The 13,427-nt window shown below is 50.6% G+C and overlaps 1 protein-coding gene across 1 annotated transcript; it reads right to left on the reverse strand.

Annotated features, from left to right (window-relative positions):
• Positions 1-4,130: 4,130 nt before the first annotated feature.
• On the reverse strand, positions 4,131-10,496 carry INHBB (inhibin subunit beta B). The gene is made up of 2 exons (XM_030277218.4): positions 9,570-10,496; positions 4,131-6,913 (listed from the first exon to the last, which is right to left on the reverse strand). The coding sequence occupies exons 1-2, from the start codon at positions 9,970-9,972 to the stop codon at positions 6,138-6,140; spliced, it is 1,179 nt and encodes a 392-aa protein (XP_030133078.1). The 5' UTR covers positions 9,973-10,496; the 3' UTR covers positions 4,131-6,137.
• Between the last annotated feature and the right edge of the window lie 2,931 nt (positions 10,497-13,427).

Consider the following 13,427-nt stretch of genomic DNA (forward strand, 5'->3'; position numbering starts at 1 on the left):
AACAAAGAATTTGTGCCTTACAGCTAATCTAAGCCTATCCTCATTCAGTTTAAAACTATCACTACATGCCCTTGTAAAAAGCTCTCTCTTTTAGGCACTGTAATCCTCTTCTGCAGCCTGAACAGCCCCAGTGCACTCAGTCTGTCCTCACAGGAGACATGCTCCAGCCCTCTGATCATTTTTGTGACTCTCCTCAGGACTCTTCCAACAAGTCCATGTCCTTCTTATGCTGGGGGCCCCAGAGCTGGATGCAGACTCCAGGTAGGGTCTCACCTGAGTGGAGTACAGGGGCAGAATAACCTCCCTCTGTCCCCAGCAGATGCAGCAGAACCCTCTACTTCCAAGCCTTCACAGAAATGTAGCCTGAAAGCAAGTTATAGAAGAGGAGGGGAGCAAAACAGTTTCAATGACCGAAAAGTGGGAATCTATGAATTTAATAAAATATTAGTTTAAAATTCTCAACAGCAGATCACAAAGACAGTAAATCTGATCAAGTATAAAAAAGCTGTACAAATATCTCGGGGCTCTGATGGCTTCAAGATCTCTCAGGTCATATGGTGTGGGTGTGTGTGTGTGTGTGTAAAAGTTTGACGTCTCTGCTTTGTACAGGGAAGGCTGGTTGGGGCTGCAGACATTCCAGGAGGGCCTCTGTTGAATAGAATTGGCCAAATCAGATTAAAAATGCAATATCTATGGTGAAGACTGCAAGCTGCCTGCTCAGAGATTCCACTGATGTGAACCAGAAGCTCCTTGCATGTGGTCAGGCCCTAAATTTGATACTGGAATTTAAAAACAAATTAAGATCCCCATGTAATATTGACTGCTTTTTTTTTGCCTTTTTTTTTTTCCAGAGTAAAAGATTTTACAGCATGGAATGCTATATGCAGTGGTTACATGAGTCCAAGTAATTGTACCAATTATATAATTTGATATAATTGCACTAATTACATAAACACATAATAATGAAATATAAGTTATTCCAAGAGCTAAACTGGAAGAACATTAAAGAACCTAAATCTGCTCCCACTTATTCCAGTACAAATCAGAAACAATTCCCTTGAAATCAATGAAGTTACCCAAATAAAATTGGCCCCTACTGTTACAAACAGGCATGTAAATCCAGCTTTTAGTTCAAGATTACAGACTGGGCAAGCAAATGAAAGCTACTGGGACATTTTTTACTGATGCAGATTGCTAATTCCTGGCCAAATTCCAGTGTATGTAGGGAGATTCATTACAAAGTTAGATGTCTTCTACTCTTGTTCTGATCTGTCACCCAGCATGTGTGGTTTTGCTAAAACTTTTAGCTGCTGATTCTAAAGGAAATATTATTTCTTTTAGAAATACTGAGAATTGAGAATGAGCTGGGCCCAGTCAGGAATTCCAGAAAACCGGATTCAGGTGTGTCTTTACTCATATTGGTGCTAGCCTGAATTACATCTGCAGACTTTAGGGGAGTTATTGTAGACTGACATCAGCATTAACTGAAACAGACTCGCCTCTTAGACAGAAATTTGTATTTCTGATATATTTTTCAAAATGTTTCCCACCCTTCCCAGTAGAAACCACTCCATACAAAAATTATCCTGATGAAGGATGCATTCAGTGAGGGGTTTCCCTCTTCTCTGGTGGCAGGGCAAGTGCAGCAATTAATTTTCAGCTGCTGAGTTCATCTCTCACAAGTGACAAAGCAAAGAAGGTGAGAGTTGGCAATTTTGGAGCAGGTGTCTATTAAGTGTGGAAATACATGATGTATGCAGAGTTAATCCAACAAGTGACATCGTGACAGTCACCCTGCTCACACCGTCCTCATTAACAGCAGCACGAGGTCTGGGATGGGGTTTTGCCTCTGTTAGAATATTTTAAATGGTGAAGATTCTCCACCTCCAGAGATTGATTCTGTCACATGATAGAAGACACTGATACAGCATTTACAGAATCGAGTTCAAAGCCTATCAAAGACAACAGAGAGTCACCAAGTCACCTTTGGGGGGGGGGGGGGGGGTGGTGGATGGATATGACCCAGCTGTTTTTTGAGGTAGAGTACCTAACCTGGCAAAAAGAAATGAAACTGGATGCTCAGTTTTATATGGATGGGAATGACAGATGGGAACACCCCAAAATTTTTGAAAAGCAGCCATCAGGCTTGGCCATCTCATTTTTCATTTTGCCCAATTTCAAAAGTGCAGGAGGTGGAAGCTGCACAAAGCAGAATTCCTGCACTCCCCTGTGAAAAGCTGGCAAGAGCAGTAGCTTTATCACATTTCTGAAAAATCAAGCCCAAACTGTCTCAGATTGGTCCCATAAAATTAAAGACAATTTTATTTCATTTTAGCCTCAGAAATCTATGTGACAGGTTGCTGTCAGCACCAGGATACAAGAATACCTCACTGTCTGTAAAATGCCCAAAGCAGCAAGTGACTCCATGCTGCAGAAAACTCCAAGCATGTTCAGTTCACATCGATTTCTAGAGTCTCACACAAAATAAAAGAACCTGGGATCCTGGACTATGATCCAGCTCTTCCCACTCCCAGATGATGCCCCTCACACTATCCTGATATTCATGCTCATCCTTTCGTTTCTGTTTCTGTTCCATAAACACCGTGACTCTAGCTACAAATTGGGGAACAAAGAAGGCAGGGACAGGGGAAGAAAACTGGAAAATACTTTTATACCTAGAACAGAGGTGCTTTTTGATGGCCTGTGTGACAGAGTTCAGGATCCCGAGATCGCTTATGGGTTTGCAGCAGGATGCAGAGCACAGATCCTCCCCCTCACTCCTGGCCAGCCCAAGCTGGAAGCATCCTGGCTGCCAGCAGCTCCCTGTTCCCAGGGCTGCAGGTCCAAACCCCTCGCCGAGACACCCGGGTCTGCCCCTGAGCACAGGAGTCGCAGTGGCCAGTGTAGGGTTTGGCTTTGACCCCAGGAACCAAACACTTTCAATTAAGAACAAAACCTAACTGGAGCCAGCCTCCAGGGCCTTGCAAGGTTTCTTAATATATCCCATTTTTCAAAGGGCTGCCCAGTCTTATTTATAATGACTGTGTCATATTAGGGCAAACATGCCTTCAGAGTGAAAGGGGCGGGGGCAGGTATTGGCCACTGATTTCAAGGGGAATTTATTAAACTCATCAGTAGCCTAGTTGACCCGTGGAATAAAAACCAGAGAGAAGGCTGCTGAGAGGTGGAACAGCAACAGTGAGTGGTTAGTGGCTTTGACAATCAATGTGCAGCTCAAGGTGCTGAGAAAGCTGTGAGATATTCAAAAAATTTGATCTAGAGGACAAAGTTCTGAGAAGCAAATTGTTGACACAGTCACAGCAAATTACTCTTCCAGGTCTCCTGTTTAACCCCAGTGCCTGGCTGTGAGGAGAGCTGGGCAGAGCTACACCTGAGTGTGAATTGTAACTAGAACCCATCATTAGTTGCATGATCTTGCTTCTTCAACACTTTTCGGATTTCAGGGTCAGATCTAACATTTGCTAAGTCAACAGAGATCCTTCTGTCAGCTTCACCTGGCATTTGCTCAGGTCTCCAGGAGGAAGAATTTATCTGTGAAAATCAGTTAAATCAATATCTGGATGTGTGTGCAGCTGAGTACTTGAGTATTTTTCAACATTTTTGAGGGCTTGTGAGTAAAAGGGAGATATATTGTTAAAAATAAAAAATACCCCTTTTCTTAGTGTCAGCTGATTTTGGAAAAAAAAAAAAAAAGTTAATCAAACTTACTATTGGTCCTTTATTCCTGGAAGTGCTTTCCACATACATTTTTTTACTTCTTCTAAGCAGTCAGGGAGTGACCCAGAGAAGAAGTTACATTCCTACACAGCAGGTGAACCAGGAACTTGCTGTAAATGACCTGCAGGTATGCGGAACAGCGCCGTTCCTGCGCCCAGAGCCCCTGCACTGCTGCAGAGAGAGAGAAGCAGATGCTTACATGTATAGACAGCAATAAAACTGGAGTGTAACATTTTTAGGATCACAGCTGAGCTCTCAGACAAGGCTTTCTGCAATGACTAATACGACTACAGTCTAATGCGACAGTTCACTGTCTGCAGCCTATTCAGTCCCGAAAGTAAGCAAGTTCCTCCAGATGTTACACACTGAAAAAAAAAAAAAAAAAGCACATCCAGTTTTCAATCTTTTTTATTTATTTAAACTGTACACAAATGTAAAATACTTCAACAGCAAATCTAAGTGAAAATTGTTTGGTTTAAATTATTATGGAACAGAACCTAAAAGGAACTTTATTAAATAAACATAAAAATTGGATTTAAAGGATGCACATATTGTAATGTATTCTACAATAGTCACTTTTTTTTCACTCTACATTCCATGTGCGTATGGTATAGAAAAGACACTGAATAGAACAAACAGAATCCATTTTGTACCCTGAAACAATTGGTAGGCCTTGTGAGGGATTGCTCAGTATGACTACATGATATATGATGGCTTTGCCATCTCATAAAAATTATAACTAATATGTTGGCCTCTTTGGTTCCAAAATTTCTGTATAATACATTTAACTGTATTCATTTTTTGCTGCTATAAAAATAACATTTTTTTTCAAATGGCAGTTTTTGACTAATCATGCAACTAAATCAGTGCAAACATTAAAAGCAATCATTCGCTTTAAAAAAGAAGCAAAAGATTTAATTTCAAGTATAAAAAAATATAAAAAAGTCATATCATAAGTCCAGTTTTGTCTAGTATGGGTCAACACTTTAAATTGCATAGCTCATGCGGCACCTGTTTACCTAGATAGTGAGCAAAGATAAGTGCACTATCAAGTACCACTTTTCAAGGCATTGAAATTTGCAAGTGCTATTATACGTGCATTCAAGCAGTTTGCAAGTGCTATGCTGTATCATTATTTTCTGATCTTTATGGCCATCCTTGACACCTCCTGGTAAGGAAATTGAAAGCACTCTCCTCTCTCCTCCTTTCCAAGACTTGTAAAAATGCTCCTCGCCTGTTATTAAATGCACTGCATTTCCCAGAACGTCTCCACTCTGTCGCTGTCACTCCTCTTTAGGGTTCATTGGTTTAGCCGTGGTGGCCATTGCTCGTTTGCTCGTCCCCCACGTGACGTAGCCTTGCCGAGTCCCCCACTGAAGAACACAGATTGCAACTTTTGACTTTTTGTTCTTTGCACAGTGAGAGATGCCAACAGTCAACACAGTCCAGATATGGTATCGATTCCCTTTTCCAAGACACGGCGGGTGTAGCCAACCATGGGTTGCTAGTGGGCAGTAAAAGCATCGGATCACGCCAGCCCAGCTTGTGACTCCGCAACGGCCAGGAGTTAGAAATACAGCAGTTTCTAACATGTCTGCCCCCTTTTCTCTCTCTCTCTCCCCCCGATGGAACCACAGGATTCCTTGCTGGAAGTGCTGTAGCAAGAAGTGGGTATCTGTGATGTTTATGTTTAGATAAATTTAAATTAAGAGGAAGTGATAGCCTCCCAAGGCAGGTGTCCTGCAGCTTCCTGTTAGACCTAAGAGGTGACAGTCGACTTTTTTTTTTCTTTTTTGTTTTTTTTTTAGTTTTCTAAGTTTGGTCATTTTGACACCTGCGTGCAAGAATACGTTGTGTTCTCACAGTCTGTGCTTTTGCCTGAGCAAAGGGAGCTCATTTCGGTCTGGCTTTGCCGGCAGGCGGGGAAACAGCTGCTCAGCCGTTCACTCGTACTGGCAGGCATTTAGGTCCATCGTCACTGGTCACTGACTTTCTGTGCTCATGTCCCTTTTCCGAGCTGCCTCATGTGTGTGTGTCTGTGTGTGTCTGTGTGTCTGAGCGTGTGTTTGTGTGCGTGCCCACATTTTGTGTGTGTGTGTGTGTGTGTGTGTGTGTGTGTGTGTGTGTATGTGTGTGTGTCTTTAAGATATTTCATAGCATTAACTTATAAGTGATAGAATATATAAGTGTCCATGATCCACAAACTGCCACTGTCCTGACACCAAAGTGAAATGATTATTTTTTTCTTTTTTTTTTTTTTTGTCAAACTTTTCCACAGTGACTTTCCAACACTGATGCCTGGATACACAGTGAAACTTCCTCCAACACCATCTTGTACGGGAATGTTTCTCTCTCTCTCCCCCTCTCTCTCTCTCTCCCCCCCCAAAACACACCTTAAATCAAGCACAACCACATTCTTCCACAATCATATTGGGAACGTCCCTTTTCACAATGTTGTATTCATCATCAAAGTACAGCATTGACATTGTGCTAAGTTTGGTTGGAATGCAACAGGAGTTCACGGTGCCCGGGTTCAGCCCCCGCATTCGGTACTGATTCACGACAGCGGTGTGAAAGGAGGAAGCCGACCCCGGGACACCGGCCAAGTAGGCCGGGCAGCTCCCTTCACAGTAATTCCCATAGTAACCTGATGGTGCTATGATCCAGTCATTCCACCCAATAAGTCTAAAGTCAATGTAAAACTGTTGCCTGCAACATAGATTGGTCCTGCCATCACACTCCAGGCCTCTTTTCCGGATCCTGTGTTTGTTATCAGCGAGGCGGGCTTGCACCACTAAAAAAGGCCGGTGGGATTCCTCCCCGGGGTCCACATAAATTGGCAGCACTGAATACTCTTCACAGCCCTCACATTGAACATCCAAGTTCAGTCTCCTTTCTCCTCTCTCAAACAGAGCCTGGATCGCCTCTGTCATGGGAAAAGTGTGCCAACCACTTCTTTTGAGATCAACTTTCTTTTCAACCACATTCCACTTGTTGCTAGTGTCCGGGTCTTGGAAATAGACTTTGACTCTTACTTTTCGCCTGCTGCCTTTCTCTAAGACATATGGAAGCAGCTTCAAGTAAAGCCACAGGCTGGCTTGAACGACAAACAAGTTCTGGTTCCCTTCATTTGAGATGAAGAAATAGAGGCGGACTCTAGATGAGGCCAGATCGTCTGCAAGATAAGGAGAGATCAGCAAGATTAAGTCAAAAAGGAAATGTTATCTTGTGTGCCATTCTGAATTCAGGGACAACACTAGAGCACAGCGGATCGAGCGAACAGTGACGGGGCTGTGCCAGTCAGAAGGCATGCACTGCATCAGATATCCCAAATTTGCAATTAGAATTAATTGAAAAGGGGACTTCTCACAGCAGCCTTCAACATCGGGCTGTCGTCGGATGTGTCAGATCCACAGACAACAGTAAGAGTTTTCCCCAATATATGTTATTTCCAGAAAGCCAGATTTAAAGATGCTACAGCAGCACCTTGAAAAAGACCGGCACTAGGACTAGATTCTGCTATCTCATCAGTTTAAGAATAGTTTTAACTTTCAGCGACCTGCCAATTCTCATGGGGAGAGCTCTTTCAATAACCACTAAAACGCCAATGCCAAACCAGGGATTTTGTTTCGATTTGCACATATTCTTGTTGCGGTTTAAAGGAGAGGATTCATGAGACAGAACGGAAAATATTTCAGTAATGTGCCTGCTTGTCCAACAGCTCAAGCTAACCCCCACTTAGTCTGGTAGAATATCGGCTATTATTAATCATTCAATCTCTGCCTTTTCTCCCCAGAACGATGAGCTCCCATACGAGGCAAGGCAATGAAGCGGTTGTTCCCGCTGTAACGCCGTTATTGGCTGTTCTCAATACGCATTTCAGCAACACCAGAATTAAAGGAGAGAAATTGTCACAGAAAACCAAATGTCACCAAATGTCTGACATAACCCCTTATTTGTAAACAGAAGAGCCTGCTGCATGAAACATTTCAGAAATACCAGCGGCCTTCCCGCAATTTTGTAATGTAAGTCCTACCTAAATTTGGCGTAGGTGATAAATGTGCCGGCCTTTATGGCGGAGACTGTAATTCTGGTCCCTGAATCAAAGCATCCCAATCACTATTTAAAATTATTGCTGGAAAGGCATTTTCTCATCTGCCCTTATCGGTTTTGCTTCCGTCTGTACAGAGCTAAATGTAGATTTTTTTTCTGCCTTTTCCTTCCCTAAGAATCTTTAGCATTTTTGTCAATCTCTGAATGGGATTTTTTGCGTAGTCGGTGTCTTCATTTGTTACCCTAGATGCCTTTCAAATGTGCCTCCAGAGCCCATTCAGTACCTTGTAATAGTTCAGTGACAAAAATTTTCACTGTGTTTGTCTACGTTTTACATAAAGTCAATTTTGGAAGTGTTACAAAAGACAGCGATTGACTGAATACCAAATAGAAGTACGAGCCCACCCCCAATCTCCCAACAACATCCTATTAAAAAATAATAACCCCCAAAATGTACACTAAGAAAGCCTTTCGCATGTTAGTAAATACATAACTTTTTTGTAAACTGTGGTGACAGTGACAGAAAAAGAACAGTACGGTGCTGCTGCACCGATCCACATCACTTGTGTTGTGTGAGATTGTGTGCGCTCATAAATTTTGTATGTGAATATAACAAGCATATGTATAATGCAACAGATCCCATAGATACTGTAAATGTATATGCCTTTGGTAAGTGGGAGGGTAGATAAAGAAGATGAGTGGGCAGCATACAGGATAGAAAGAGATTTATTTTGTGGACAAATGATATATAGATGCCACAAGAAGATAGAGGGAGGAAAATTAAATGAGCGATAGAGTGATGAAGGAAAGGAGAGATGGGCAGATAGACAGGTAATTCGCAGAGTGATGCTGTTCCAGCCAGATGTGCAAAGTTCACGGGGACAGTGGTTAAACTACTGGAAAGCTGTGCTGAAGGGATTCGGTGACACATAACTGCAATGGCTGGACAGGACTGAGATGGCTGGTCGTGGGGATGGAGGGCAGTTAGTAAATGGACTGACAGACAGAGAGGAGACAGACACACTCGGTTGGACACTGCATGCAATGGACAAATAGACAAGGCCAATACTGCAAATGAAAGCTAAATAAATGGGAAACAAACGGAAAGAGAGGATGGGCAAACGCAAGCCTCAACAGACAGATGCAGGCAGTGAACCAGATGAATGTGCAGGGCAGTCAGACAAGGCAAGGGATGCAAGAGATGGAGCGGGACAGGCAGAGGAGGGACAGCGGGACACGCAGGGACGGAGACAAGCCCCGGTGCTGCTCGAAGGACCGCCAGAGGGGAGCAGGGGGCACAGAGGCTGCGGAGGGATGGAGGGACGAGAGAAGGGAGTTGCAGGGCACAACCTGGGGAGAATCCCGGGCACGGGGGCAAAGCAGGGAGAACGGAAAAGCGAGGGCAGGGCCAGAGCGAGACCGTGCGGGGCAGAGGGGAGAGCGAATGAGGCGGAGGACGAGCGGGTGAGCCGGGCGGCCAGGCGCCTGTACCAGGCAGAAGGACAGGCGGGAGGACAGGCAGGGCGCGCAGGGGGCCAGGCAAGGGCAGCCGGGGAAGTGCTACGGGTCAGGCAGGCGGAAAGAGAAGGTGGGCAGGAGGACAGGCAGGGCGAGAGGGAAGACTGACAGAGGTCAAGCAGGGGGACTGACAGGGGTCGAGCAGGGGGAATGACAGACGGGGCGAGGCAGGACAGGCGGGGAGCGCGGCAGGGCAGGGGCCGCGGCGGGTCGGGCAGAGGGGCGCGGGCGGCGGGGGAGCGCGGCCGGGCGGTGCCCACCTGTCTCGGCGAAGCTGATGATCTCGGAGACCGGGTCGTGGGCCGGGGGCCCGGCGCTCGCCTGCCCGTCCAGGCTGGGGATCTCCACGCGGCCGTCCTCCCGCACCTTGCCGGCGTGCAGCTTGCGCAGCGCCGTGACCATGGCCGCCTTGGGCACGGCGTGCGTGATGTTGGGCCGGTCCCGCATCTGCAGCCGGCTCAGGATGTGCCGCTTCACCGCCTCCAGGAAATCCCCGTCCACCTTGCCCGGCTCCTCGGGCCGCCGGAAGCCGCAGGAGGTGCATGTGTCCTGCGGGGAGCCGCCGGCGGGGGCCGGCGGGGTCGGGGTGGCCGCGGCGCCCAGCAGGAGCAGCCCGCAGGCCAGCAGCGCGGCCAGCACCCCCCGGCGAGCCGCCCCGTCCATGGCGGAGGAGCGGGGGGCCGAGCTGGGGGCCGCCCCGGAGCGCCGCAGGGAGCCCGTCTGCAGGCAGCGCCGCTCCGAGCGCTCCGCGGCGCGGAGGGGGCGGTGGCAGCCAAGCTGGGGGGCCGCAACCGCTCCGCGCAGGGGGGGAGCCGCGGCGGAGGGAGGGGGCGCCCGGGAAGCGGCGTGTGCCGCCGGGGAGGCGGAGGGGGAGGCTGCACGCGCAGGCACCGAGGGCGAAGTTGGCGGCGGGGGGGGGAACAGGCTTGGCGTGCACGGAGAGAGCCCGGCTCCACGGGGGAGGGGGACGGCAGCAGGTGAGGGGGTGGCTGCGGAGCCCGGGGAGGAGGGAGGGGGAGCGGGGAGCGAGCCGGAGGTGCGAGGGGATCCGGGGAGCAGGGGAGAGGCGGCGCCGCTCTGCCCCGGTGCCCCGCGTCGCTTCAGAGGGGCATCCCCGGGCGCAGTCGCTCGTGGTCCATCGCTCGCTTCGGCAGGTCCGGGCGGGCCGCGGAGAGGAGCTCTCTAGTCCAGCGTCATTGAGGGGGGTCAGGGAGATAAACGAAGCAGATTTATATACAATCCAATTTATAGCCTGGAAGGAGGGGGGGGGGGAGAAATGCCACTTGTACCCCCCCGCCCACTCCGCCCCCGCAAGACAATCCGTGGGTGCAGGTCTCTGAGCAGGTCGGCTCCGCGCCGCTCGGTTGTCCCCCTTCAGCGCCCGCTGCTTCTCAACGTGCCATCAAAGTTGACCCGGAGCATAGCTGGGGAGGGAGCCGGGGGCGGCGGGCAGGGGGTGCGCGGCTGGCAGCTCCACTGTTGCGAGTCTTCTTCCCCCACCGTCCCGCTTATTATTAGCGAGATGCTTTTATTTTCAAAGCAGCGCGGAGGGTCCGGAGTCCGGCGCGGATGCGGTGGCGGCGCCCGGGGACCCCCGCCGCGGGCAGGGCACCGCACGCTGCGCGACGCGGAGCGGAGAAGCGGCGCGATCCCGGCGATCCCAGGAGAAGCTGCACGGATCCACTCGGTCAGACCAGCTCTTCGGCTCGCTCCCTCGCTTGCTCTTTTAAACAATATCTCCCTTGTTGGTGGTTTGGGTTTTATTATTATTATTGTTATTATTATTTTAAGTGTGATTTTTGTTGTTGTTGCTGCTGCTGCCGCTCCAGTTAATCTGTCTCCCTCTGCGTCTTTTTGATCTTTCGCTCGCCTTGTGCTGGCTTGAACGCTGTGTTTTGTTTTGTTTGGGTTTTTTGTTTTGTTTGGCTTTTTGGTTTTTGTTTTTGTTTTTTGTTTTTCTTTTTTTACGCGTCTGATGTTCCCTCTCGGATCCGCAGTGAAAGGTCTCGGGGAAGCTGCTTGCTCCTCGCTTATCTTCTCTGATCTCCTCCTGCTAATTTTTCCCCCCTGCAAAATCACGACATTGTGGCACTTTCTACTGAAACTTTTATACAGGAGTTAAAACCACGTGGGAACTCCAACCTATAACAGAGACGCCATGGGTTCCTCACTATTTAGGAGATTAAGTTAAGTCTTTTGCCCCCTGGGCTATTACAGTAACTTCCTGATGTGGAAATATTAACTATGCTGTTTCTTTAACTCCCCCCGTCCCCTCCCTCCTTCCCGGTTCCTGCAAACACACCCACCACACACCGGCTCCCGTCCCTGTCCCGTCGTCCGGCAGGACGGACGGACGGACGGACGGGCCCCGAGCGGCTGCGGCTCTGGCCCCCCTCCCGCCCCGGCCGGGAGATGAATGCCCCCTTCTTCCCCTCCCCGGTGCTCCTTGCCTTTTAAGCACTTGAAAGAAGAAGTCATTAGAAAGTTTACCGTCGGTTGGCTTTGCGACGGGGCGGGTTTCTGTTTGTTTGTTTGAATGGGCCGGGTAGCCGGGGCGGGTGCCGCGGACTGTGTGTGTTTTCCGTGGGGCAGCAGGGACGCGGAGCCTGTCGGAGGCAGCAGGGGGAGGGGGACCGGGGCGGCGGCCGAGGGGAGCCAGGAGGGGAAATAACGGGACCGCTGCACTCCCGCAGCCGAGGCGGGGAGCCGGCAGCAGAGCCGGCCCTGCCCGCGCCCGGGGACCGGCTTTTCTTGCGCGCCTTCGCGGGGCAGCGCTTTGGCGGGGGATGGAGGGAGCGGGCAGCGAGGCAAAGGGGATGGTGCGACACCCCTCGCAGGGGTCAGCAGGGATTCCCACCCGGCTCCCGCCAGAAGCCCTGCCCGGGGACCAGCGGCCAGGGACAGGGGGCGGGGGGAGAAGCCCGGCGGACATCGGCGGCCGCGGTGGCACTGAGGCGGCAGCACCGAGGCGGCAGCACCGAGGCTTCGCCACCGAGGTGTCCCCGCTCCGCTCCGCGCCGCGCCGGGCCGGGCCGGGCCGGGCCCCCGCGGGGTCGCGCTCACCTGCGCGGGGCCGCGCGCGCCGCCGCCGCCGCAGGGGAAGCCTGGGCCGAGGGCGCCCCCTATGGGCCGCGCGGGGCAGCGGCGGCGGGGCCGGGCGGGGTCACCGGGACAGCGGCACCGGGACAGCGGCACCGGGACAGCGGGACGGGACAGCGGCACCGGGACAGCGGCACCGGGACAGCGGGACGGGCACGGCGGGACGGGCACAGCGGCACCGGGACAGCGGGACGGGACAGCGGGACCGGGACAGCGGGACAGGCACAGCGGCACCGGGACAGCGGGACGGGCACAGCGGGACGGGAACAGCGGGACGGGCACAGCGGGACGGGAACAGCGGGACGGGCACAGCGGCACCGGGACAGCGGGACAGGAACAGCGGCACCGGGACAGCGGGACAGGAACAGCGGGATGGGCACAGCGGCACCGGGACAGCGGGGACGGGAACAGCGGCACCGGGACAGCGGGACGGGAACAGCGGGGACGGGACGGCGGCACCGGGACAGCGGGACTGGGACAGCGGGACTGGCACAGCGGCACCGGGACAGCCGACATCCCGTGCCAGGGATGTTTCCGCGGGCCGGGCCGGGGTGGGGGCCGTGGCTCGGTCTGGGCAGCGGGCGGTGCGCGCTGGAGTCGGAGCTCTGCGCTGGGCGAAGGAGCACCTTAGGCTGAGCCACCCACCCGGGCAGCGGGGCTGCTGGCCCTTCTAATCATCGCATCTACTTTCTTTCTTTTTTTCATTCTTTCTTTCTTTTTTTCTTTCTTTCTTTCTTTTTTTTTCTTTTTTAACAGCAGAGAAAAATCTACCTTCAGGAATGAAGACAAACTCTCAAGACCTTCATCTTTTTCACCGAGCCAGATGGAGCTTTTCAAGGGCAGATGCAGGACACACAAATTTCAAGCATGACAGCAAAGAAGTCCCTTCTGCTCGTTTCATTTTGTAGAAGAAGAAAATAATAAAACTTCTCATAGATCTCTGAACTGCACTCAAGTGAGAGCTGTTAGCTGTCACTAATATAAACAACTCGGGAGTGTGAAGAGGGTCAAGTGGAGGA

This window comes from Taeniopygia guttata, chromosome 7 (genome assembly GCF_048771995.1).
Source record: "Taeniopygia guttata chromosome 7, bTaeGut7.mat, whole genome shotgun sequence".
NCBI classification, from domain to species: Eukaryota; Metazoa; Chordata; class Aves; order Passeriformes; family Estrildidae; genus Taeniopygia; species Taeniopygia guttata.